Raw genomic sequence first — 27,019 nt, 5'->3', positions numbered from 1 at the left:
CCGCCACCGGCGAGAGCGCGGCGGCAACCGTCACGTGACCGCCCCCAGTCTCCCGAGCGCCTCCCTGCTCCTGGCACCAGCGAGGAGCGCAGCCAATGAGACAGGTTCCTGCCTGGCCCCCGGCGGCCTGCAGTCCAGCGGGAGTGCGCCTGCGCGCGGATGGGGGGGGGCGCTCGGGCGGGGTTCCAGCCTGGAAGGTGTGCGCGAGGCTGGTCCCAGAGTGGGAGACGTGAACTGCAGGTACTGTGTGATCTGAGGGCGCGGCGCCTCGGCTGCCTCCTTGTGTTGTCGTCCTGTCTGTAATGCATCCCTCTCCTTATGTCGTCTTCGCTCCCTTTATGTGGCCATCCCTCCCCTTATGTTGCATCCCACATAAATCGTCACCACTCCTCTTCTGTAGCCATCACCCTCCTTATGTCGCTGTCAACCCCCTTAACTCGCCTCCGTTCCCCTTAAATCCTTATTGCCATTAGATGTCGCAGTCGCCCCCCGTTTAAGTCATCGTCTCCTTATGTCACCTGCACCCCTCTTTTGTTGCCATTTCTTTATGAAATCCTCATTTCTCTTAAATCGTCGTCATACCCCCATCCATGTCACCTTCGCACAACTACTGTTAACATCTCTCTCAGGCAACCCTCATGTCATTACCCCTTATGTCTTCGTTCCTCCCATGTCACCATTGCTCCTCAGACAGTCACCATCCCTGTCTCATTCTTCCAGTTTTCCCCCTAAGGAGCCACCCAGTTTTACAGTTGTTTTTCTTCCCTCCATATCTCCGTCATTTCCCCATGTCACATGTCACATCTCACCTACTTGTACCATACGGGTCCTAGAGCACATTATTCAGGGTGTGCCAGAATCCCAGCTCCACCACTAAACCTCTGGGTAACCTTGATCACCTTACCACGCCTTTCCAATCTCAGCTTCCTCACCTGTAAAATGCACACAGGGACACCTACCTACATCAGGGATGAATGTGAAGAATCTGTGAGTTTGTTCTTGTGACATGCTCATCATGGCGTTTTTGGCTAATATTGTTACTAACCCTGTCACCCTCACCCTCATCCAATCACCTTCATCACCTCCTCACAGTCTCATTTCTCCTCTCCCCAGCTGCCCTCCTCATTCCTGTGGTGTTGTCACACTCCTCATTATCACCAACCCCTCTGCCACAGCAGCCACACCACCCCACGATCTCCATGTTGCCTTCACCTCTGGCATGTCACCACCACTGAGGGGGTGGCCTATCTCCTGAACCTTGCTTCTGCAAATATTCAATCCCTATCTCTCTATCTTGTTGGATTAAGTGATTTCCCACCCCTAAAAATGAGAGCATTTAGCTAGTGCTGTGGGAGTCATGGAGGGCTTGGTGGGGTAGGGGGAGACGATACGTAGCTTAGCCCTAGACCTCCTTGGACTTTTAGAATTGGAGCTATGGAGAGATGAGGCAGGTCCCTCCACACTTCAGTCAAACCTCATCAGTCCTGAATCCCCAGGCAGAGTGGTAAGTATCCTCTGCACTCAGATTGTCCTAGTGAGGCAGTGTGGTACAGTGGTTAGTGATGTGAGCCTGGGGGCTGGAACAATCTTGGGTCTAGCACTTAGTACTCAAATAGCTGCGTGACCTTGGGCAGCTGGTTTAACCTCCTCCCTATGCCTCAGTTACTGCATCTGCAGTATGGAGCAAAAACACAAGTTATTCACTCAGTGCATACTTCTTAAGCATGTACTGTGTGCCCAACACTGTGCTAGGCATTGGGGACACATCAGTGAACAAAATAGGCAAAAATACCCTGCCTTATGGGGTTTATAGTCTAGTGGGGGTAAGAGACAATAAGCAAACAGGTAAGTAGATTATTTGATGTTAGAAGGGGGATGGGGAATGTGGAGTCACGGTTGTAGTTTTAAACGGGGTGGTCAGGGAAAGTTTTATGAGAGGGTGGTATTGGAATGAAGACTTAGAGGAGAGAGTGACATGGCTATCTGTGGGGAGAACAGCAAATGCAAAGGCCCTGAGGTAGGAGTGTGTTTGGAATATTTAAGGAAGAGCAGGCAGGTCAGTGAGGGAAGGAGACAAGGTCAGAGAGGTGATGGGGGCAGATTGTGATAGGAATTCTTGAGCCATGGAGAAGACTGGCTTTTCCTCTGAGGGAGGAGGGAGCCACGGAGGATTTGGAACAGAGGAGGGACACAGTCCAATGTGCCATGAAGCCATCACCCTGAGCAGCATCAGCAACTCCAGAACTTCTACCCAGATGGATCGGCAGGAGGCAGCGTTGTTGGAAGGAGAGCCAGAGTCTTCAAGCTGCACTCACATATCCTTTATATTTGGAGAAAACTTCAGATATCTATCAAAGCTGGGCACAGTGGCTCATACCTATAGTCCCAGCTACTTGGGAGGCTGAGGTGGAAGAATCGCTTGAGCCCAGGAGTTTGAGACCAGCCTGGGCAACATAGCAAGACCCCATCTCAAAAAAAAAATCTTTGTCAAAGATTTGGAGGGAGAGGGAGATGCTGATGGAGTTTTTGAGATGTCAAAGCCACCACTGGGTTCAGTAGCTGTTGGGGAGGGTGGGTACACACCTGCAGATCTACAGGTGGTGAACAACAGGAGAGGCAGCTGTTGTGGGGCGTCTATCCCTGGAACCCCAAGGCAGCTTGGGTTGAAATCATGCCTCTACCATTTCCTGGCTGTGTCCCTTTGTACCAAAAACTTAACCTCTCTAGGTCTTTAATTCCCTTATCTCTTAAGTGGGATGTAAATAAAAGTCCATTGTGAGAATTAAACACATAAAGTGCTGTGAGCAGTGCCTGGTTCAATGCACAAGGAGCCCTACCCTCTTACCCCACATCCACAGGCTCACAGCTCCCTCGGGTGGCTGGGTCCCTCATGTGAGGCAATAAAGGGAGATTCTGCCTTATTTATTTATTTTTTTTTTGTTCATGAATTGGTTGAACAGTGCACTTCCCTGGAACCGGACTGAGTTCCAGGTTCAAATTCACACCCGACAAGCCATTGCTGTGCAACCTGAGCAGGTGATTCCCCCAAGCCCTGCCGCCTCACCTGAAAAACAGATGACAATGGCCCTTTGCCCCAGACTTGTCACATTCTTGTTTCTGAACTGGAACATCAGCCATTCCCGGTCGTGATGCCACTGTCCCCCTCCCCTGCATTATTTTTCCCCAAGGCACACACCATGTATTTCACTCATTTATTCTCGCTCCCCTAGTAGAATATCATCATTGAGAGGGATTTCTTTTTTCTGTTTTGTGTTGTATCCCCAGTTTCTAGAACAGGGCTTGTCAGAAAATTGTCACTGAATAAATATTAGTTGCGTGATGGATGAATGAACTGGCTGCTGAGCACCTGGCATGTACTATTCCTGTGCTCAGTGGTACCGGGGACACAGCAATGACTGAGACAGCCCAGCCCTACCCTCCTAGGGCTCCCAGTCCAGTGAGAGAGACAGACCCGTCACCAGGCACTGACAGCACAGAGGCGACGGGGCATGAGCAGAGGGGTGGGGGTGGGATGGGGGCACAGGGGACTGTGGGAGCCCAGAGGGCTTCGTGGAAGAGGTGGCATGTGAGCTGATAGGAATGGGCAGCACAAAGAGGAGGGAAAGGTGTGCTCGGCAGGAGAAGCAGTTGTGGGAGGGTTTGGTGTGGTTTCAGTTCAAGGAACTGAAAGATATTAAATCCGGCTGGGGTATAAAGCATGATGAGAGAGCCACAGTGAGCTGGGACTTTGTCCTGAGACCACTTGGGAGCCACAGAGTTTTTGAGCAGGGGAGGGACAAGCCACATTCAAATGGAAGGGCAGTGGAAGGGTTGAGTGGAGGCTGGGAGCCAAGGGAGGTGGCTGGAGTGGTGACCCAGGTGGGAGAGACCAGGTCGGAGCTGCTGAGGGGCTGAGGGGAAGGGTGGGTGGGAGAGACCCTCAGGAGGCCAAGTGTGGGGGTCCAGGACAAGGCCCAGGGCTGGGAGAGTCAGGGAGAGTATGGGATCTCCAGAGCTGGAGTTCAGGAGACAGGTGGAAACTGGAGACAGAGCTCTGGGTTCAGCAAGCGGAACTAAAGCTGTAATGGTGGGGGGAGGTCCACAAGGGCCTATCCATGTAGGGCCCTATAGGACCTGGTAAGAAGTTTATATTTTGTCCTGAGGGCAGTGGGGAGCCACAGAAGGATTTTGAGCAGGAGTGGGGCAGCTTAGACTTGCTACTTCCATTTCAGAAGGATTCACCATTCATGATGCTGCTTTGGACCTGTTTAATTTGTTTTTCAGGCTGAGCATCTTCTCTCCCTAGGAGGGGACACCATTCTTAAGGGGTCCTTTGAAATAAAGGAACTACTGCTAAAGAAAAAAAAAAACAAACAAACAAAACCCAGTTTGCAAAACCAGTGTTCTGTTCTGTTTTCTGTAGGCTTGACCACCACCAGTTGATTGTTCAGACCAAAGGTGTCTGTACCATCAAGTGAAAATTAGCACAGCACCCTAAACATGAGAACATTTGTTCTAAACAATGTGGAAAGCCCGTAGATTTGTAAATGTCTCCTGTGGTAGAGCCTGCCCAGTGCTTCCCACTGGCTTCCGCAGCACCCTCCTTGGCATTCTCCAATGGCCTGAATCAGCCTTGACCTTTTCCCCAACTCTCTGCACTTTACTTTTGCTGAGATGCCGTTATCTGCACCCACTCTCTCTGCGCTGGGCTTAGAACACAAGCTGGTTATCACTGTACATAAAACAAGCATCACTAGGTCTAGAGAGACGTCTAAAAAAGTCTTTTCTCGAAGTGTTCCATTCTACTGTTCTATTTCTTCTGCTTTCCACAAATATTTATGGAGCAGTTACAATATGCCAGGCACTGGAGAGGGAGGAATAAATTAGACACAGACGTAGCTTTTCAGGGGACACATATATAAGTTTATTACCTGTGATGACAATGTGTTCAGGATACCAGGGTCCCCAGATCTCACAAACCAGCATGTATGTGGGTTCACTGTGCTATCTGCCTGCCGTGGGTGATCTCGTTGACTCTTCCCAGAAAATGTGAGGTTGGTATTTATTATCAATCTCCCCATTGTTCAGAGAGTGAAAGTGAGGCTCAGAGAGGGAACTCTTTTTCCCAGTTCACAGAGCTAAGATCCGAACCCAGGACCGTGGGACTCTGAGACCCACCCCCCCCAACCATTCAGAGATCCCCCGGCTACCACCCTCCAGATGGGCATAAGATGATATCCATTTGATAGGTGAGGCCAGCAGGGCTCAGAGAAGTAAAGCCCCATGCCCAAGGTCACTCAGCAAGAAAGTGTCAGAGGTGGTATTTGAAGCCTGAACCCTCCAGTCCAAAGCACTGCGGGTCAAATCTCCCTCTGCCACGCTCACCCAGGGTGGGGTGTTCAGGGAGCTGTGACCTGACATGTTTCGAAAGCCCCGTGGGTTTTGTTTCCTCCTTTTTTGCGGGCTGCGGTATCATAGGCAGGCAGGGCCACGAGCCAAGGGTTCAGGGGGATATTCTGTGGTCTGGGAGGCGGCACGCTTCCTGACGGAGGTCCGCCCCACTCCAGCAAGGAGGCAGAGCATAAGGACCAGCTTGGGTTGGTTGCACTGGGCCCCCATGGAGGTTCTGGGGTCCCAGGAACACAAGCACAGAGACGGGCTGCCCTGTTCCCCCAGGAATCTGAGGGTGGAGGGGTCCAGATTCCTTCTCCAGCTGAGGCCACAGTCCTCTGGGGGAAGGGGCTAGGAGCTTGAACCTCACCATAATTTAATTTCCATGGAAGTGCTATGTACATTTTAAGAAATTAAATAGGAAAGGCCTGCAATGAAAAGCAACCCTCTTGCCTCTGGGGGTGTGAGCTCTTAGGAGCCTTGACAATTACTCATATTTGCTGAGAGCCTCTGGTATGTTAGCACATTGCATGTGCTAATTCCTTCAGTTCAGGAGTCATTCATCTCAAATTCGACACATTCAAAACCAAAGTCCTGGTCTTTTCCCAAAATTCACTCCTCTCTGTCTTCCCCAAATCAGCTACAGGCACCTCCACGCTTGCAGTTGCTCAGGCTGAGACCCCTGGAGTCATCCTTCACTCCTTTCTTGCTCCAGAACCCCCATCCAATGTGGAAATCCCACCAACTCCACCTTCCAAATGCCTCCAGAACCGGCCCATTCTTCACCCGGTGTCTGCTTGTACCCTGGTGGCTGCCTGCTTCCTGGTCCCCTGGCTCCTGCCTGGATGCTCCCAGCAGCCTCGTCCCTGGGCTCCCTGCCCCCACCCCAGTCTGTTCCCCGCACAGCCGTGGGTTCGTTTCCTAGGGCTGCTATAACAGATTTCCTCAAGCTTGGCTTAAAACAACAGAAATTTATTCTGTCACAGTTTGGGCAGCCAGAAGTGCAAATTCAAGGTGTTAGCAGGACCACACTCCCTCCAGAGGCTTTAGGGGTGATTCCATTCCTAGCCGCCCCCTCTTCTGGTGGCTGCAGGCATTCCTGGGCTTGTGGCCACCTCACTCCCGTCTCTCCCTCTCTGGTCCATGGGGCCTTCTGTGTGTCTTCTGTCTCTTATAAGGACCTTTGTCATTGGATTTAGGGCCCAGCCAGGTAATCCAGTATGATCTCATCTCAAGATCCTAAATTTAATTACTCTGTAAAGATTCTTTTTCCAAATAAGTTCACATACACAAGTTCCAGGGCTTATGCCCACTTCAGACATATCTTTTTTGAGGCCACCATTCAACCCACTAAAAACCCAAGGCACATTGCGTCATCCTTCCTCTGCTGGGAACCCATGGGTGACGCTGTCCTGCTCACCACAGTCCAGGCAGCCCTGCAGGATCTGGTCCTGCCACCTCTGACATACCTCCTCCCCCTTTCCCCCCAGCCCTCTCCACTGTAGACATACTGGCCTCCTGGCCCTACCCCATCCACACCAGGCTCCCTGCTGCCTCAGGGCCTTTGTACTGGCTGCTTCCCCCCACCCAAGTCCAGGTAGTTCCCTCCCTCCCCTCCTTGAAGTTTTTCTCAGGTACCCCCTTCTCAGTGAGGCCTTCTCTGACCTCCTTATTTAAAATTGCAAACCACCCCATTTCTCTGATCCTCTATAGCACTTATTACCTCTTAACATATAATTTACTTATAGTCCTGTTTACTGTCCATCTTCCCTTGTGTCTGTTTTGTTCACAGCTGTATCCCCAGTGCCTAAAACAATACTTGGTGCACAGTAGGTACTAAATAAATAGAGTAAATTTAATGCACAGCCTTATGAAAAGTAGATGTTGTTAACATGCCTATTTCACAGATGGGGAAACAGAGGCACAGAGGTGTTGTCACTTCTTCAAGGTCAGTCGCATAGGTGCTGAAGCTCAGATTCAAACTCGGTTGTCTGGCTCCAGCACCTACGTATTAACTGTCTTGTCAATCTAATCCAATCCAAACCGCCTCTCCATACTAGTTTTCCTTTTAAAAGCCTTAGGTGTATTGCTTTGTTAAAAATATATCAAAAGTTAAAGTGAGTGGGAGGGGGGTGAGGGATGAGAAATTAGTTAATGGGTACAATGTACGTTATTTGGGTGATGGTTACATTATTACATTAAAAGCCCAGACCTCTCTCCTTCTCTCTCACTGTCTCTCTCTATATATGTATACACATACACACATAAAACTGTACTTGTACCCCTTAAATTTATACAAATAAAAAAATTAAACCCATCATTAAAGACCTGGAATCACTGCACAATTTCAAAGCCAAACAGTCACTACCTATGTGAATGAAGTCCACCTATCTTCTTCCTATTTTTGGTTTATTGGTGGCCATTCCAGTTCTCCAGCCCTGAGGCTCTCTCAGTACCATCACTTCAGATCTCCATACTCCACCTCTCCCTCAGTTTTGTTTTAATTCATCTTGGCTTCCCTGATGTTACATTGCCTGCTATTCCAACCCCATATTCTTCAATAAAACATTTCTCATCAAGGCCTTCAAAGAAAACTGAAAGGCAAAACCCACCTCCTGCCCTCCTGCTTCCCTCCCCCACCCACAACCCTGTGGTCAACCACCTCCAAGACTGGTGGTATCTGCTTCTCCTGGTGACCTCTGCAGTTTCAAATAACCTTGACCTGTTGCTCTTCCCTGCTGGACCCATTTTAACCCATCCGCATTTGTCTCCCAGCAAGGAGGAGGGGATCTAGCATGCCCTGCCCTCTCCAATCTGGGATTGGACCTTGGTGGGGAGGAGTTTCCAAGTTATCCCTTCAGGTCTGGACTGGATCATGGCATGGCGTAAGGGGAGAACCTAGCTCCCTTTGGGAATTTTCTTTTTATTGTTACTTTTTTTTTTAATCACAGGAATGCATGCCCCTGATTTTTAAAAAAGTGACAAAACTGGCAACACCTGTGTTTGCTTTATAATTATTTCTTAATCTGCATGGAGATGTTTTCTATACTTCTTTGTAAGTAGTTTATATTTCACAATTTTTTAAAAAAAGGAAATAGGTTTACCATAAAATGCAATCCTGGTCCACCCACAAATCCCACTCCCTTGAAAAACACCGCATCTAACCTGTTGCTTCTCCCAATAATATTCTTTTTCTATAGTTATCTGTTGACATCCTGCCCTGTGTGTTTGGGGGGTTCGGGGGAGAGGGTGTTCTGTCCGTTTCATTGAGAAAGATGCCACCCTCTCGCAATGAAGAGAGGAGGGGGGAGCTAAGGGGAAGAAGAGGAGGGGTCTCCAATTTATTTCTCCAGCTGTGACTTTAAATCTTGCTTGGGAGATATGAGATGGGTGCGATCCGGAAGCCTGGATCAAAAAACAATTTTTCTTTAATCCCTATAAAAATATCAGTTGGCTTTTTAAAGAACAAAATCAAATACTGAAATCCAAACAGACTCCAACAGAAAATCCACCATCTCCCCTGCCCTTTTCTTCCATCCCATACCATGAGCTTTGTCTTCTGCTGAATTTATCGCCACAACTCTTATTCCTATTATTCAACCTTAATCTCTCCATGTTATTTTATAAGCGTTTTATTAATCTTATTTATGTATTTATTTTTGACTAGGTAATGCATGCCCATGGTACAAAAATTCACAGGTTTGTAGACAAGAAAAGACGTGGGGTTCCTTCTTCTCTTTATCTGTGGCCTCCCAGGGACTCTCGGGTGGAGTGTGGCAAACCCCATCCCCCCGCCATGTACTCCCCCCACCTCGGCCAGGTTGGCGGGACCGTATCTGGGGGCCCCGGCCCCCCTTCTCGCTGCGGTGAGCCCAGAATGACGCGCGCACTGCGCAGACTCCCCGCTGCAGTGGGCGGAGTCCCCTCAGGCCCCGCCCCTCCCTCCTCCAGCCCCTGTTCTGCCTGTCGGGGCAGAAGCTGGGGCCCCGCAGAGGTAGCAGCAGCCGCCTGCCGAGTAAGGCCGAGGCCCCTAAGGGGTACGGGGGAGGATGGCTGGGGGATGGGCTGAGGGGTGGCTGGGAGGCCCTGGTGGTCCTGGGCAGAGCTGTCTGGTGTGGTGGGCACCTGAGGGTGAGGGCAGAGGAGCCACCTGGAAAATAACCCCTGAGTAGCCCCAGGACTGAGACTAGGCGCAAAGAATTGGGGCTGCGCTGACCCCATCCAGGGCTGTCGTTTGGGGAATATCTAGATGAGAGCTGGGAGGAGGGATAGGGAAGGGTGCTAAAGGGAAACAGCGTGGGTGCTAAGGGGGGCAGGGTGGACACTGCAGAGCGATGAGAAGAAAGCACAGGCGTTGGACCTCGAGGGATTTCGAAATCCCTGCTGACCAGCGACCATCTTCCTCCTTTTGGGCTCGTCGGCACGATGCCAGTGGCCCCCGTGATCATGAGCAAGGAGACCCAGTGGATCCCATAGCCCCAAGACTAATCTGCCTTCTGTGATGTCCCTCAAAAGCCTAGAACACCCCACACAGTGCCTGCTTTTGTTCCACCAGTTTGGAGACCCTGACACACCCACCTTCCCTCCTGGGCTCTGCGTACCCCCCAGCTGCCAGGCAAGATGAAGCCTAAACTGATGTACCAGGAGGTAGGTGGATGGGAAGCTGAGTGGGGAGGGGCTGGGTGAAGTGGAGGGCCAGGGACCCCCCAAGCCACCCTGTCACCACCCCCACCATCCCCATCCCCATCCCCCAGCTGAAGGTGCCTGCTGAGGAGCCCTCCAACGAGCTGCCCATGAATGAGATTGAGGCATGGAAGGCTGCAGAGAAGGTAGGAGCCCTCCGCCACCCTTGATCTGTCTCGGGGACAGGCTGGCTGCCCCCCCTTGGGCTGGCTGACCACCTCCTCCTCCCCACAGAAAGCCCGCTGGGTCCTGTTGGTCCTCATCCTGGCAGTTGTGGGCTTCGGTGCCCTGATGACTCAGCTGTTTCTATGGGAATACGGCGACTTACATCTCTTTGGCCCCAACCAGCGCCCAGCCCCCTGCTATGACCCCTGCGAGTAAGTGTGGGGGAGGTGCAGGTGTAGGGGGGAGGGGCTCTGCCAGGCCGGGGACACTTAACACACTGATCAGGGCCTGCGCTTAGCCGCACCCAGTGCTTGTGACGAGTGAGGAGGCTGCAGATTCCCAAGTGCATGCCCACCCCCCTCCCCCTGACATACACTGTTGCCATGGCAGCCACAGCGTCATCTTCTATCCAGGTCTGTGAACAGACAGATACACGCAGCATCTTCCATCCACATCTGTGCGTAGATACACACAGACATGCAAATATACAACCCATCTTTCACATCTCTAGACAGACAAATGCACAGACAGAGAATCATGAGTATAGACACACACACAAATACAGTCTCCCATTCACACCTGTGGGCAAACAGGTGAGCACCCCCCTCCCAGCCAGTGATCTCCAGCACCCTGTGGCTGATACTGTGCTCCCCCCAACCCCCCACAGAGCAGTGCTGGTGGAGAGCATTCCTGAGGGCCTGGACTTCCCCAATGCCTCCACGGGCAACCCCTCCACCAGCCAGGCCTGGCTGGGGCTGCTCGCCAGTGCCCACAGCAGCCTGGACATCGCCTCATTCTACTGGACCCTCACCAACAATGACACCCACACGCAGGAGCCCTCTGCCCAGCAGGTACCTGGCAGCCTTGGGCCTGACCGACAGCGGGACAGGGATGGGGCGAGTGGGGGGATGAAGGGGTTTCCTCTGCAGCCCAGGAGACCAGTGGGCATGTCTCATACAGCAGATTGGACACAGGTGTTTGGAAGCAGCTGTCTTCACATGGCCCTCTGGACTGGGGGCATTTGTCATGGTCATCTGGAGGCCTCTGAATGTCAGGGTGCAGGTTTGGTTACAAGGGATTAGACTGGCAGATGTCGCTCAGCCACAAACTGCCCTGACCCTGCCACACAAAGAAATGCAAGAACACAGCAAGTAAAAGCCCAGCATCAGGCCAGGCTACCACCTCCCAGCTATGTGACTCCCAGCTTTGCAACCTCAGGCTTCAGTTTCTTTATCTGTAAAATGGGGCCAGTATATAGCACCCACTTCTTGGGGCTCCTGTGAGGATGAAATGGACTAATCCATGCAAACTGTAGCACAGCACCTGGCACCGTCAGTCCTTGGGAGTGTTTGGCATTACTATATCTTGTTATTGTCTAAGACAAACTTGAAAAACATAAAAGCTTCACGATTTGAAAAGGAACAGCTTAGGCCGGGCGTGGTGGCTCATGCTTGTAATCCTAGCACTCTGAGAGGCCGAGGCGGGAGGATTGCTTGAGGTCAGGAGTTCGAGACCAGCCTGAGCAAGAGCGAGACCCCCGTCTCTACTAAAAATAGAAAGAAATTATATGGACAGCTAAAAATATATATAGAAAACATTGGCCGGGCATGGTGGCGCATGCCTATAGTCCCAGCTACTCAGGAGGCTGAGGCAGGAGGATTGCTTGAGCCCAGGAGTTTGAGGTTGCTGTGAGCTAGGCTGATGCCATGGCACTCTAGCCCAGGCAACAGAGCAAGACTCTGTCTCAAAAAAAAAAAAAAAAAAGGAACAGCTTAGGTGGATAACCCCTTACATTGAAAAAGATGATCAATGTGTTCCTTCTGTTTTCTTCTCCCTACTGCCTCTTTTTTATGAGAAGTGGGATTAAACTTAATAAAATTACAGGGCTCCTTAAGGACTGCCTTAAAAAACAATAATTATGATAGTTAAAAACCAAAGCCGGGCACAGTGGCACGTGCCTGTAGTCCCAGCTGCTCAGGAGGCTGAGGCAAGAGGATCGCTTGAGGCCAGGAGTTTGAGGCTGCAGTGACCTATGATCACGCCTGTCAGTAACCACTGCACTCCAGCCTGGGCAACATAGTGAGACCCTGTTCTTTAAAAAATAATAATAAAAAAATTAAAAACCATGAGTTCCCACTCCCTGCTGACTCCCACTGAAGTGCTTCAAAGCACAAATGTAAGAGGCAGACGGTCTGGGTTCAAATCCCACTGCACTACCAAGTTCTCTAACCCTCAGTTTCCTCATCTGCACCATGGGGATTATAATTAGACCTGACTCAGAGGGTTGTGAGAATTCAGTGAGTTCAGACATGAAGGGGCCTAGAACAGGGCCTGGCACACAGTAGGTACCAGAAAATCTTTGTTACTGTTATTGGCATCACCGTGCCTCACCCCATACCTTCCCGAACCCCCAGCCAGAGCCTCACCCCCAACATCCTGGGAGATACCTGGAGGCCCCTGCACTGCCGCTCCCAGTGCTGGATCTGGGAGGTCCCAGGAGGGGCAGAGAGGCCTTGGGAGGGTTCTCAGAGCAGCCGCTCATTAAAATAGATAAAAAAGGTTTTGATAAGATAAAGATTTTGTAAAGGCTTTAATCTAGAAAGGCTAATGGAAAGCCTGTTTACTCCTAATCACATCTCAAAATAGCCCCACTGGGCGTGCCTCACGGGGTTGGGGAGCGCTTGAGAGTGGGCTGGCCCAGCCCCTCAGAAGCGCTCCCCTCCCTGCAGGGTGAGGAGGTCCTCCGGCAGCTCCAGAGCCTGGCACCAAGAGGCGTGAAGGTCCGCATCGCCGTGAGCAAGCCCAGCGGGCCCCAGCCACAGGCGGACCTGCAGGCCCTGCTGCAGAGCGGTGAGCTGAGGGCCAGCTAGGGGCGGCCTGGGGCTGCCCAGGCTGGCCCCTGACCACTGCCCCTCTCGGTCACAGGTGCCCAGGTCCGCATGGTGGACATGCAGAAGCTGACCCATGGTGTCCTGCACACCAAGTTCTGGGTGGTGGACCAGACCCACTTCTACCTGGGCAGTGCCAACATGGACTGGCGCTCACTGACCCAGGTCTGTCTGCACCCTGTCTACCTTCCCGTCCAGGCCACTCCTTGCCCCACTGGGCACCCAGCCTCCGACTGCACCCCTCTTCAGTCCAGAGTCCTCTCTACCTGTTGTCTGCAACGGCTTCCTTCCTGCTTCCCTCCAGGCCTCCTGAAACATCCCCTAGTCTAGGCTTCCACTGCCCTCCCCTGCGCACGGAAGCCTGGGCCTCCCTCTGATCCCTCATGGCAGCTGCCAGCCCCTGTACGGGACATTCAGTGTCCACCCATTTGGCCTTCATTATATATTCCCTGAGCGCCGACCCTAAGCCCAGCCCTGTCCTGCATGATACTGCCAGCATGGTGGTAACAGAAGGACCTCATGGAACTCTCAGTCCAATGCAGAGACTGGTCTGTCACCAGGCAGTAACAGCCCAGAGAGGTCGGGACCAGGTCGAGTCAGGACTGGGATGGAGGAAACAGAGGGCTCCGGAAGCCCAGAGGAAGCATCTGACCCAACCTGGGGTATCGAAGATGTCCCAAAGGTGGTGATGGCTAACCTGATATCTGAAGCCTGGATAGGAATTAATTAACACAAGGCAGGGAAGAGGGAACAGCTTAGGCAGTGATGTGACGGTAAGAGAGGACAGGACATTAACTCATTCATTTCCTCAACAATTATTTCCCTAAAGCCCAAATCTCACCAGTTATGCAGGGAGGTGCTGAAGATAAGTTGTGACTGAGCATCCCTGGGTCCTGTGCCCTAGGCCCAATGGGGAGACAGGTTTGTTACCAGAGAGAGTGATCAGGGAAGCCCAAGAGACTCTGAGATCCCAGAGGACTGCCTGGCACTGTGTGGGAAGTCAAGGGAGGCTTCCTAGGGGAGGAAACAGGTCAACCTACACGTAAGAATGAGCAGGAGCTAGCTTGGTGGAGGGTAGAAGCAACAGGTTCAGGGAACCTGGAGCTTTGGAATAACTGAATGATTTCTACCAAAACTTAAGTTCATGTCCATTCCAGAACTTTAGCTATCAGAGGGGTGGAGGTGGGGGTGAGGGACAGAGCGGGGTGGTAGACCAGGGGCAGAGAGGCTGGGCTGGGAGTGTCCATGGCATCTGCGGGCCCCAGGCCGCTACCCGAGGCTCAGCGCTGTCCTCCCACAGGTCAAGGAGCTGGGTGTGGTCATGTACAACTGCAGCTGCCTGGCTCGAGACCTGACTAAGATCTTTGAGGCCTACTGGTTCCTGGGCCAGGCAGGTAGCTCCATCCCATCAACCTGGCCCCGGCCCTATGACACCCGCTACAATCAAGAGACACCAATGGAGATCTGCCTCAATGGAACCCCTGCTCTCGCCTACCTGGCGGTGAGTCTGGGGCAAGTGGGGCCTGCCATGCCCAGTCCCCATGCTGTCACTTCTGGCCTCTATCTGGCCATGCCTGGTGATTGTCGGGGAGGGGGCGTCCTGACCGCTGGCCCTCACCCCTGCTCACTCTGCTTGGTCAGGGACCCAGGCTATGTCCCAACCTCCCTAGGCCTCGGTGTCACCTAGAACATGGGTATCATAGTATTTCCAACCTCTAGGGCTGCGAGGTGAGGTACCACTGAGTTCACGCACACCAAGCCCTTGGTGTAGCTCTCTGTTGTCCAGTATAGCCACTGGTGGCTCTTTCCATTTAAATTAATTAGATGAAATATGATTAACAGCTTAGTTCCTCAGTCACACTAGCCACGTTTCGAGTGCTCAGCACACATGAAATGGCAGCAAGCAGCCACCGTCTTGGACGTCGCCGGCTCTTGCCCGTGCAGATATTGAGCACACCAGACAGCACATTTTTAGCTGTTAGTATTTTCACTAGTTGGGGTGGGCAACCTGGGTCCCTCCAGGTCCCCTGGAGCAAATCACCTGGCCAGGTCCCCAGAGTCATCGTGGAGGGCCCGGCACAAAGGCGTGGATACGGGGAAGAGCGATTCGTAATTTGTGATTTCGTGGAGGCTGAGGATTCAGTGAGATCCATGGGACCTGGCTCGTGAAGAGCTGTCCGTATGTGGGGTCCACTGTGACGATGCCCTGGCAGAGCACATGTCTTGACTGTCCCCTCACCTCCAGAGTGCACCCCCACCCCTGTGTCCAAGTGGCCGCACCCAAGACCTGAAGGCTCTACTCAACGTGGTGGACAACGCCCGGAGTTTCATCTACATCGCAGTCATGAACTACCTGCCCACTATGGAGTTCTCCCACCCGCGCAGGTACGCCGGGTGCCTGGATGGGGAGCCGCCGCAGGTCGGGAGGAGACAGAGAGGGAGTGATGGGGCTCAGAAAGCTGGCAAGGGGACAGATGGGAGGGAAGCCACAGAGAGAGGCAGAGGGGACTGGGAGGTGACAGCGAGAGGGGATCTGGGTGCTTGAGACCGGAGAAAGAGGGATTATGGGGGAGGTGGGGATGAGGTTTGGAGGAGAATATTGGGGTTGGGGTGCAGGAGTGGGGGACTGGAAACAGGCCAGGGATGCGTGGTGTGGGGTTTGGGAGGTAGAAAGCTTGGGCTGGAAATGGGATGAGGGGCTTGAGGGATGGGGGCTAAAAGTATCTGGGTTTAGGGCAGCAGCGTCGGGGGTTTGTGATGTGGGATTAGAGGGAGGATGACCGGGCAGCAGATGAGATGATAGAGGACTGGGTTGTGGTGAAGGGTAGCCAGGAACAGGAGATGGGTGTGGGATTTAAGGAGGCAGGAGCAGGGCCGGGAGCTGGCCTTGGGGTGGTCTTCCCTACCCTGTACCCACCCCACCCCCTGACCCCAGGTTCTGGCCGGCCATTGACGACGGGCTGCGACGGGCCGCCTACGAGCGGGGCGTCAAGGTGCGCCTGCTCATCAGCTGCTGGGGACACTCGGAGCCATCCATGCGTGCCTTCCTGCTCTCCCTGGCTTCCCTGCGGGACAACCATACCCACTCTGACATCCAGGTGGTAAGCACCCAGCCCAGGCCACCCCCAACCCCTACTCGGGACAGTGCTGGGGACACAGCCCGCCTGGGGCCCATGTGTCATCCGACAAGGATGACCCAGGCAAGCCATGTCACGATGGGGAAACCATGGCCAGGATGGGGGCCCAGGCAGAGGGGTTGGGTGGGATGGGGGTGCCCCGGCCTGAGGGGCCGAGGAATACTTTCTGGGAAAGGGTACATCTGAGATGAGACCTCAGGAGTGAATAGGAGCCATTCTAGAGGGACAGGGTTGCACGTGAGGTGACTAGAGCCTGCGTTTACTGGGTACCCCTCCGCTGGGCCCTGTTCTGACCCCCAAGGATTCTGTGGGCAGCAGCTGAGTCCCCAGTCCCGCTCCCTGGCGCTGGGGCTCCTCTGACTACCCCTGCACCTCACACTCCTTCCTGTGGCCCTTCCCGCTCAGAAACTCTTCGTGGTCCCTGCGGATGAGGCCCAGGCTCGGATCCCGTATGCCCGTGTCAACCACAACAAGTACATGGTGACCGAACGCGCGACCTACATTGGTGAGAGTCCTGAGCTCTGCCGGGGGGACAGAAGGGGGCTCCAGGTAGCAGGGCCTGGCCACCCCGCAGAGCCCTCACCCTCCACCCCTCCTCTGCAGGAACCTCCAACTGGTCTGGCAACTACTTCACGGAGACAGCGGGCACCTCGCTGCTGGTGACACAGAACGGGCGCGGCGGCCTGCGCAGCCAGCTGGAGGCTGTGTTCCTGAGGGACTGGGGCTCCCCTTACAGCCATGACCTTGACACCTCGGCCGACAGCGTGGGCAACGCCTGTCGCCTGCTCTGAGGCCCGGTCCAGCGGACAGGCCGAGGCCTGCCGGGCCCCATGGACCCAAATGCTCTGGGTCCCGGTCCCTGTCCCCGTGCCCCCGCTTCTGTCTGCCCCTTTGTGGCTCCACAGGCTCTCCCCTGCTCTCCCGCCTCTACCTCTGCCCCCACCGGCCTGACGCTGTGGCCCCGGGCCCAGCAGAGCTGGGGGAGGGATCAGCCCCCGAAGAAGTGGGGGGTGCATGTTGGGCCCGGCCCCCTGGCCCACCCCCCTTTCCAAGGGCAAAGAGGGCCCAAGGTTATGATAAGTAAATAACTTGTCTGTACAGCCTGTGCCTGACTGAGTGGTGTGAGATGGGGTGACGGGTAAGGGACAGCTTAATATGCAGAGCTTTCAGTGTGCAACCTGTGTGGGCTGGTGTGTGCTAAGTCCTCAGCGTGTGACCAATATCGTTTGGCATGTACTGAGCACTCAGCATGTGACTGGTGTGGGCTGGCGTGTGCTCGGTCCTCAGTGTGCAGTGCACATGGGCTAGCATGTACTGAGCATGCAGTGTGAGCCCGTGTGGCCTGGCATATAGCCAGCATGGAGTAGCGTGTGCTGCACACTAAGCATGATCCCAGAAAGATTAGCATGGACTGAACCGTGGCCCTATCCCTAGGGTGTACTCGCATGTCTGAACACTGGTGCATACACCAAGCGTGAATTTGTGCCTGCCAAGTGAATTTACACGGAGCATGTCCCAAGTATAGATGAGTGCATGCCAAGCCCATACATGGAGGAAGGACAGGCCAACAGACAATGAGACCCCAGCATTTGGCAAGCTCAGATTAACACATGCTGAACACAGAATGTTCTAAGGGTGGATTCTCAATGTGCCAAGCACTTAGCACATTTAGGAGATGAGTTAGTCTGCCAAGCACAGCCTTTCCCTCCCGGTGTGATAGCAGCCCAGCCTCCAGCCTGAGCCAGTTGCCAACTGGGTGCAGCACCCCGGAGCAAGGCCCTGGGTGCCAGCCTGGAACCCCGCTCCAGGGCCAGTCCAGGCCTCCGGCAGTGAGAACAGTCTTGAAGCAGGACTGCTGAACAGTTCTTTATTGAAATAGAGGCAGCAGGGCCGAGGGTGGGCTCAGGGCCAGGGGGTTGCTGTCCCCCTCCTGCTGTCCGTCCGGCCGAGGGGCCATGTGCCAGACCTCAAGGCCTTCCTATGTTCGGGGTGTATGTGCAGCCATGTGCCGCAGGCAGGGGGAGTGGAATTTCTGGATAACTATCTTTCTGTAAGAATAATTTGTGGGTTCAGGGGATGGCTCTGAGGAGCAGTTCAGGTTGAAGGGGACGGCAGCCCGGCTAGCGCAGCCCCCAGCGATAGGCAGGGGTGGGATGGCCATCAGTGATGCCCGCCAACGTGCTGCAGAAAGCTGGTGGTGCGGCATGGACCGTGCGGGTGTGGGTGGCGGGGTGGGAGTCCCTGAGCCCGTGACCCCCTGACACCCTCCAGGGTCCAGTCTGGCTCACTCAGCCATTCTCCAGGACAGCTGCTGGGGTCGAAGAGCTCAGGGCCTGGCCTCTGTGGGGGAGAAGAGAGGGGTGTCAGCGAGAAGTGCTAGTGTTCCAGTGTCCACTGAGCCTGTCACTCTTCCTGCGGTGGGCGAGCTTGTGCCAGGGTCTTATCCAGTGCTCGGCCTTTATCACTTCTGGGTGGATTACTATGTCCTGAGTTTTTGTCACAGCCTGAAGGTACATGAATATGTGCTAAACCTATCATATCCTTAGGATATTAGTGTGTGCTGAGTCTTATTAAATCTTATATCCTGAGTACGGGTTAGTGTGTGCTGAACCTTAGACCCTGATATGGGTTAGTGTGTGCAGAGCTTTTTCAGATTTTTTTTCTTTTTTTTTTGAGACAGGGTCTTGTTCTGTCACCGAGACTAGAGTGCAGGGGCATCATCATAGCTCACTGCAGCCTCAAACCTCGGCTCAAGCGATCCTCCTGCCTCAGCCTCCCAAGTAGCTGGAACTACAGGTGTGCGCCACCACGCCCAGCTAATTTTTCTTGTTTTTTGTAGAGATGTGGTTTCCCTATGTTGCCCAGGCTGGTCTCAAACTCCTGGCCTCAAGCAATGCTCCCACCTCGGCCTCCCAAAGTACTGGGATTACAGGCGTGAGCCACCGCGCCCGGCCCTTTTCAAATCTTATATTCTGAACATGGGTTAGCGTATGCTGAGCCTTCCTGAGGGTGGGTTTGTGTGACCCTGCGCTAGTGGCAGGCGGTACAGATGTGTGGGAGGCCAGGCCTGGGTTAACTGTGCCCCCACCCTGGAGGAAGCTCTGGGGGATCCCAGAAGCTACACCCTGCCCACCCACCTGGCTCACCTCAGCGTCCATGGCCATGTCCTTGATGTTGGGGCCCGTCCCCATCCCGCTTCCGGATGGCAGGCGGCTCAGCAGAGGCCCCGCGAGGCTCTCCTTCCTCCCAGCCGCTGCGCCGGCAGGGCCCCTCATCCTCCAGCGAGGCCTGGCTCAGCCGGATGAGGTTGCTAAAGTTGGAGTCGGACTTGGAACCTGCAGGGGGCTTGCAGGCCTTGTGGCGGCCCGCCGGGCGGCTGCCGTAGTAGGCCAGAATGGGCTCGGGCCCCGAGTCTGGCTCCCGGCGGCCAGTGGCGGCTGCCTTGAGAGGGGTCAGCATGCCGGAGAGCATGTCGACGCGGGTCTCCCCCCACAGCCCACGGCCCGCCTCCTGCAGACTCAGGTCGTCCAGCTGGTCAATGGCTCTCTGCACGCCCGGTGCCTTCTCCTCTCGGAAGAAGGGCCCGCTGCCTGCCACACTGCCCATGCCCGCGGCCTCCTCCTCCTCCTCGGCCAGGCGGTAGTAGGGGGGCCCATCTTCTGTGGCGGCCACGACAGGCTTGCCCTCCACCTGCAGCGAGAGGCGGCAGCTGCGCAGCGACAGCTGGTAGTAGCGGGTGGTCTCGTGGGCACTGCGCAGCTGCTGCATGGACACGAAGGGGTGGCGCAGGGCCGCGCTGGGGCTGATGCGCTCGTGCGACTCCCAGGTCAGCATGCGCTTGATCAGCTCCACCATGCTCTTGAGGTCGGCGAGCTCGGCCAGCGCCTCGCGGTCTGGGAAGGTCAGCCGACTGGCCACCCCACCGCCATTCACGGTCTCAATCTGGTCCAAGGACTTGAGCATGTACTTGCGGCGCTCCAGTGGGCGCACCTGGTGGGACACGGGGGGCACACGGTTGACACATATCCAGGACTAGGGCCCCAGGCACTCCTGCTGGGGGACCCACATGTCACCCCCGACTTCTAGGTCTGCCCGTATCTGCCCTGGAGCTCTCTTGCTGCTGGGAAGGCCACAGCTGATCCTCACTGCAGACCCCTCCCTCTATCCCAGAAAGTTCCACACCTCGCCCCAGACCTCCAGTCCTCCCCAGCGCCATGGGGCCGGCCCCTACTGGCGGCCCGCAGAGGGGCTGCCCTACGCTAGGATGCACCCCTAGTCCTCCCCGGAACCAAATCCAGGTCCCTTTCACTGCTAAAGCCTCCGCACTTGACCCCAGCCCCCTCTGCCTCCCAATGGTCGATTGAACCCAGACCCTTCTTGCTACCTTAGCCAGGGAGCTGTCAGAGGACCTGCCACAACTTTCAGTCTTACCTTTGGCCTCACACAGACCCTTCTTGCTGCGGAAGCCCGAGCCCCAAACTCCTCGTCTTCTCTGCTATCTAAACCCAGACTCTTGCAGCACAGGTTGATCACAGCCACAGAGGGAGCAGACGGGCTGCCCTAAACTTCCAGTCCCACCCGGGGTCTCACTCAGATCCCTCCTTCTGTTGCGACTCTCACACCCAACCCCAGACCTCACGTTTTCTCTGTGGTCTAACCCAAATCCCTCGTGCTGCACAAGGTGCTGACCTCAGAGCTGAAGCTGACAGAGGAGCTACCCTAGTCCTTCTGTCACACCCGGGCTATACCCAGATCCCTCTTACTACAGTGACCCCTACATGTCATCCCCAAACTTCCAGTTCTCCCTGCAGTCTCCCCCAGATCTGTCTTGCAGCAGTCCCCAGAGCTGACCCTCAAACTTCCAGTCCCATCTTTGGTCTCACCCAGATCTTTCTTGCTGTGACAATATCCAAGGCTGACCCCCAAGCTTCCAGTCCTCACTGAGGTCTAACCTAGATTTTTCTTTTCTTTTTCTTTTTCTTTTTTCTGAGACAGATTCCCACTCTGTCACCCAGACTGTAGTGCCGTGGCATCATCATAGCTCACAGCAACCTGAAACTCCTGGGCTCAAGTGATCCTCCCACCTCAGCCTCCCAGAGTGCTAGGATTACATCAGATTTTTCTTAATGTAGTAGCCCCAACACTGACTGCCCTCATCCCACTTGCCCCCCTACCTTGGTCTCGGCCAGGTAGTCAGCCGAGGACTTGAGCTGCCAGGGGTTGGTGGCGTCAGGGTGGGGGTTGCGCTTGAAGAAGTGGTGGGCCTTGCGGGCGGCGTGCAGCAGGTGTGGCTTGGGCAGGCCCTGGGTCTCACAGATGTAGCGCACCTGGTCATACTCGTTGTTGCCCGGGTAGAGGGGCCAGCCCAGGTGCAGCTCGGCCATGACACAGCCCAGTGACCACACATCCACCTTCTCACAGAAGGGCAACCCCAGCAGAATCTCGGGGGCCCGGTAGAAGCGCGACTGGATGTAGGGCTCCTTCACGTAGCGCACCTCGCTGAAGATGCTGGCGGAGCCAAAGTCGATCACCTGTTGGGGGTGGGCAAGAGGGGAGTGGGCAGGTTGAGCTGCAGGGACAGCCAGTCTGGGCCTCCCCTGCCGTCTCTCACCTGGTGTCTTTCTGCACCTGTCATTCGACGCTGCCTGTCTCTGTGTCTGTGAGTCTATCTCTTGTTTATGTCCCTACCTCTGTCTCTCCCAGCCTTTGTCTCTGGTTTGTGTGTCTGGCTCTGTCTCTGTTGCCGTCCCCTAGAACTCATGCCTGCGAGGGGCAGGACCCCCTCTTTCTCTCTCACCCCACACCTTGTCCATAAGCAAATCTTTTGGCTCCACCCTCCAAGTAGACTCAGAATCTGCCCACTCTGGCCGTACCCTCAGTCCCTCCCCCACTGTTTCCCACCTAGGCTAACGCAGGGGCCTCCTCCCCGCTGCCCCCGTCTGGTCTGCCCCTCACATGCATCCAGAGGGGCCCTGGGGCCACCTGAGCCACATCGCATCCCTCCCCTGCTCACATCCACATCCTGTGATAAGGACCAAAGTCCTCGCTGGGGCCCACGAGGCTGCAACAGTCTGCCCGTCCTTCCCCTGCCTCCCCTCCTTCTAGTGTCCCCTTACTCGCCCTCCTCCAGCCACGAGGGCCTCCCCACTCTTCCTTGCACGCGCCAGAACACTCCCAGCTCAGGCCTTGCACTGGCTTCTCCGTCTGCCTGGAATGCTTGTCCCCAGCCTGTGCACAGGCGGCCTCCCTCGCCTCCTTCAGTCTTTACTCAAATGTGTCACCTTCTCTATTGAAGGAGAAGGGGAGGGGGAAAAAACTAGTAAAAAAAAAAAAAATGTCACTTTCTCAGTGAGGCCTCCCTGACCATCCTGTCAAAGTGGCAGCCCCCTCCTTCCGTATCCCCCTCCACGCCTTCTGCTTCCCACCATTGCTCTTTTTTTTTAATTAATTAATTTATTTATTTTTTCAAGACAGAGTCTCACTCTGTCACTCTGGGTAGAGTGCCGTGGCACCAGCCTAGCTCACAGCAACCTCAAACCCCTGGGCGCAAGGGATCCTCCTGCCTCAGTCTCCCCAGTAGCTGGGATTACAGGTGAGTGCCACCACACCTGGCTAATTTTTATATTTTTATTAGAGACAGGGTCTTGCTCTTGCTCAGGCTGGTCTCGAACTCCTGAGCTCAAACAATCCGCTTGACTTGGCCTCCCAGAGTGCTAGGATTACAGGTGTGTGAGCCACCGCGCCCGGCACACCATTGCTCTTAACACCACGTCACACCCTGTGTATTTGACTTTTTTATCGAGTTCATCGTTTCTCTCTGCCACTAGGATGTCGGTCCCATGAGGGCAGGGATCTGTCCGTCTGTTCGATGCTGCATCCCTAGATGCACAGAACAGTGCCTGGCACACAGCAGGGGCTCAATAAAGAATGAATGAACTGGTTTTGGATCCCTGTCATTCTCTTTCTTTCTGTCTCTTGTTTGTATTATGTCTCTCTCTTGTTCTTTCTTTGCAAACACCTCTTCGTTGCTTGCCCGTCTCTCATATCTCAGTGTCTCTGTCTCTGCCACTGTGTCACCCACGACAAAGACACGTCCCTGAAGTCCTCTTCTGTCTCCATCACCAGGCACTGTTAACACCCTCTACAGGCCCTTGGCATGTGACAGGTGCTTGGTGAACAGCTGTGGAACCAACACTGTGAATGGCTGAAAGCCTTTGTCTGTCCCCTTGCATCTGGGTGCAGCCACTTTTGCCCTGAATCTCCTCGACTCTCTCTCTTGGTCTCGGCCTCAGTTTCCCTCTCTGAATTTCTCTGCTTTTCCTTCAGCAGTCCCTCACTGTCCACATGCAGACGTGCAGTGTCATGAAATGATTATTAACCTGGACTTGAGTCCAGAGTGCCAGGGCTTGAATCCCCAAGACGCTGAGTAACCCTGGGCACTCAGTCACGACTGTGGGATTCATTCATTTATTCCACAAAGATGGCAGCGGTGACAATGCTGGCCAGGTGCTGTGTTTGTGGGAATGTCTCTTTCCCTGGGTCTCTGCCCTTCCATCTCTTGGGGCAGAATGATCTCCCTTTTCCTGTCTCTGCATTCCTCGGTGTCTCTGACAAACATGCATTTCACACTGACTCCGTGACAGCACTGCGCCGGGAGATGCTGAGGACACGGTGATGACTAAGGTGGCCCTGGCCCTGCCCTCAGGGTGCTCCTGGCTCAGACCCATCACTGGACAGTGACAAACTCATAAGCAGACAGAGGGGTCTGGTGGGGTGGGGGTCACAGGGAGGGAGCTCAGAGCCAGGATGGTCACGAGCACAGGCAATGCCACCTGCAGTCCTCGCTTCCTCTCTCACCCTTCATATAAGGTCCATCAACAAATCCTGCTGTCCGCAGCTCCCAAATCTACCCAGAACCCCCCCCACACCTCCTGCTCCCACACCTGGACTCTGGTCCCATCCACGTCTCCACCTGGACTAGCGCAGTCACCTCCCTGCCTTCCTGCTCCTGCCCACCACCCAGTCTGTTCCCCTCACGCAGCCAGACGGATCCCATGAACACCTGAGTTGAATCTCATCCCTCCTCTGCTCAGTCTTCCTGTAGCTCCATTTGCCACAGAATCAAACCAAAGTCCTTGCTGTGGTCTGCAAGGCCCTGCCTGACCCGGCCCCATCACACGCTTGGTCTCATTTCCTCCCTCTCCACCTCATTCGCTCGGCTTCAGCCACACGGGCCTTCCCAGTGTTCCCCAAATGCATATCATCAGCACGTGCCTGCCTCAGGGCCTTTGCACTGCCCCACTCACCTTGACCCTGAAGGGGCAGCGGGTCTGGTCCACCAGCATGATGTTCTCGGGCTTGAGATCGGCGTGGATGATGGCCAGCTCCTTGAGCCGGGCCAGGGCTCTGAGCACCTGCAGGGTGACCGTCCGGATGTGGCAGGCAGGGAGGGGCGCGAAGTTGTTCTCTTTCTGGAACTCAAAAAGGTTTTGCTCCAGCAGCTCGAAGACCAGGTAGAACTTGAGGGCGTCGTGGAAGAACTCGAGGAAGCGGATGATGTGGGCCTCCTCCGGGTCCAGGCCCCGCATGCAGCGCAGCAGCTTCAGCTCGTTCTTGATGATGCGGTTTCGGTAGGCGTCATTCTTGAGGATCTTGATGGCCACCATCTCGCCCGTGCTTCGCCGCCAGCCCTTGGCCACCTCCCCAAAGGTGCCCTTGCCCAGCACCTCGATGATGTCGTAACAGTCGGTCTCCGACTGGATGGTGGCCATAGTGCCCCCGCCGCGGAGACACCCGCACCACAGGCTCTGCCGCCGGGGCCTCCCGCCCCACCGCTGCCTCTGGCCGCACAGCCCCCCCAGGGGGGGAAAGAGAATGGCACTTGTGCCTCCTCCTGCGATGCTGATGCTGGCCCCCACCTCCCTGGCACCCCCCAGCCCCCTTGGCCACACTGTGAGTCTGCCAGGGGCTTCACCCCTCCCCCAAAGCCCTCCCGGCTTGGGACAAGGGGCCCCAGGCCCCCCCAAATGAGTTCCAGCGTTGCTGAGTGGCTTTGGTTCTGTTGTTGGAGACCTGAGCCCCTGGCTGGAATGGGGGTGGGGTGCCAGGCGGGGCCCCTCCCCCGCCCAGTGGCGGAACCCTGGAGAGGCCAAACAAGTGAAGGGTCGGCAGAGGGGAGTCTGATCGTGAACCCTGAGCATACAGGATGGGGACACACCTACAGAGGTGAGGAAAGGCAGGCTTTTTGAGCTAGAGGGATATGGCGGGGTGGGGGTGGGGGGTGTCTGTGTTCAGCAAACGCCTGTCCCAGTGTGTGGCTGCCATAGGGCCAGGTTGTAAAAGGCCCTGAATGCCGGGCTAAGGAGTTTGGACTTTGTTCTCAGGGCACTGGGGAGCCACAGAATGGCTTCAAGCAAGGCAGGGCAGGGTCAGATTTGAGTGTCAGAAAGCTACTGTGTGAAAAAGGGTGGATTGGGGCGGTTAGAGTGGAGCTTGGGAAGGAGTCGGGGCAGGGCCACAGTGGCAGAGGTTGGGAGGGAAGGAGGAGGCTGGGGGATGAGACACTGAGAAGGACATGCTGGGGGACTAACCGGCTGGGGGGAAGGCAGGGAGCTGTCCAGGCCCAGCCCAGGGCTCTGGCATGAGGGGGCAGTCCCTGAGAAGGGGACATGGACAAGGAGCAGTTTGGGGGAGAAAACACTGAAGTCAGATTAGGAAATTTAACATCAAAATATTTAAACACGTCCTGAGTGCCTCAGAAGTCTTATCGGATCCTTATACAAAGTAGGCATTTTACGGAAGAGAAAATCAAGGCACAAAGAAGTTTTAAAAATGCCCAAGGTCACCCAGCTGGGTGCCAGAGACAGGCTTTGATCCTGAGCAGTGGGGCTCTAGAGTCAGACTCTGAACCGCCACCCACACAGCCTCCTGGTGCCTGGGGATGTGCTGCTGGGGACACAGGCGAGTTTGGGGGTTGTCAGCACAGAGGTGAGGTGTGGAAACCACAGTGGAGGGCCACACAGCCCAGGGAGGCTGGGGGGGTGGGTGAGGGCCTGGGGGGCACCCTGAGGACCCAAGGAGACGCAGGAGTGGGAGGCGTGGGGAAGAGAGAACGAAGGGGCCCTAGGAGTCAGGACAGGGAGACACAGGAAACCCTCAGGTGTGGCCACAGAGAGGTCACTGCTGACGCTGAAAGGCCAGCCCAGGTGGGAGGAAAACCCCAAATGCTGGGGGGCTGGACAGGGGGTGAGCACTGTGAGTGTATGTAACTCCTGCCATGGTTGGTAGGGATGATGGGACAGTGGCCCCGGGGGTCTCAGCTCAGAGGGAAAGGGGTGGGTAGGGGGACCTGCAGGGCCGAGGGAGATGTGAAGAGAGTGCAGGGCCGTTGGAGGAGAACTAGGCCTGGACAGCAAGGCTTCTTTGTCCAGTGCAGGGCCTCACAGACAGACATGGAGGAGTGTGGAGGTCCTGGTGGCCGCCTAGCAACTTAGATCCTGAGTGGATATGGGGCGGGGGGTGGAGGCCCACGGTTCCTGGAAGCTGAGACCCAGCCCCGACAGGTGCTGAGGACCCTGGGACATAGTCCTAAGAGACAGCCAAGTGCTTGGGGTGAAGACTTTATTTTTTTTTTATTTTTTTTTGAGACAGAGTCTCACTCTGTTGCCCGGGCTCGAGTGCCGTGGCATCAGCCTAGCTCACAGCAACCTCAAACTCCTGGGTTCAAGCGATCCTCCTGCCTCAGCCTCCCGAGTA

At 55.1% G+C, this 27,019-nt stretch overlaps 2 protein-coding genes across 5 annotated transcripts; one reads left to right on the top strand and one right to left on the bottom strand.

Moving 5' to 3' along the window:
* Positions 1-136: 136 nt before the first annotated feature.
* On the top strand, positions 137-17,362 carry PLD3 (phospholipase D family member 3). 4 transcript variants are annotated; one of them, XM_045531979.1, is made up of 13 exons: positions 162-240; positions 9,059-9,090; positions 9,947-10,038; positions 10,146-10,220; positions 10,309-10,451; positions 10,907-11,090; positions 12,969-13,089; positions 13,165-13,292; positions 14,428-14,628; positions 15,373-15,512; positions 16,063-16,228; positions 16,670-16,769; positions 16,868-17,362. In XM_045531979.1, exons 3-13 carry the CDS (start codon positions 10,012-10,014, stop codon positions 17,053-17,055), a joined length of 1,473 nt encoding a protein of 490 aa, XP_045387935.1. In that variant the 5' UTR covers positions 162-240; positions 9,059-9,090; positions 9,947-10,011; the 3' UTR covers positions 17,056-17,362. The 4 variants fall into 4 exon arrangements, with proteins under 4 accessions (XP_045387934.1, XP_045387935.1, XP_045387933.1 ...); XM_045531977.1 differs by having other exon boundaries at positions 9,059-9,428; XM_045531978.1 differs by lacking the exon at positions 9,059-9,090 and having other exon boundaries at positions 137-240.
* Positions 17,363-18,406: 1,044 nt separating this feature from the next.
* HIPK4 (homeodomain interacting protein kinase 4) lies at positions 18,407-25,087 on the bottom strand. The gene is given in 5 exon segments (XM_045531976.1): positions 18,407-18,604; positions 19,411-19,446; positions 19,448-20,254; positions 21,439-21,795; positions 24,571-25,087. Coding segments are annotated over 5 exon segments (1,845 nt in total). The 5' UTR covers positions 25,036-25,087; the 3' UTR covers positions 18,407-18,424.
* Positions 25,088-27,019: the final 1,932 nt, after the last annotated feature.

Source organism: Lemur catta, chromosome 19 (genome assembly GCF_020740605.2).
Source record: "Lemur catta isolate mLemCat1 chromosome 19, mLemCat1.pri, whole genome shotgun sequence".
Taxonomy (NCBI): Eukaryota; Metazoa; Chordata; class Mammalia; order Primates; family Lemuridae; genus Lemur; species Lemur catta.
This window is presented reverse-complemented; position numbering and strand designations above follow the sequence as displayed.

Coding starts and splice junctions, on each gene's coding strand:
- PLD3 (XM_045531978.1), top strand. CDS start 10,012: ATGAAGCCTAAACTGATGTACCAGGAG. Junction 14,629..15,372: donor CTGCTCTCGCCTACCTGGCG/GTGAGTCTGGGG, acceptor CCTCACCTCCAG/AGTGCACCCCCACCCCTGTG. Junction 16,229..16,669: donor CCCACTCTGACATCCAGGTG/GTAAGCACCCAG, acceptor CTTCCCGCTCAG/AAACTCTTCGTGGTCCCTGC.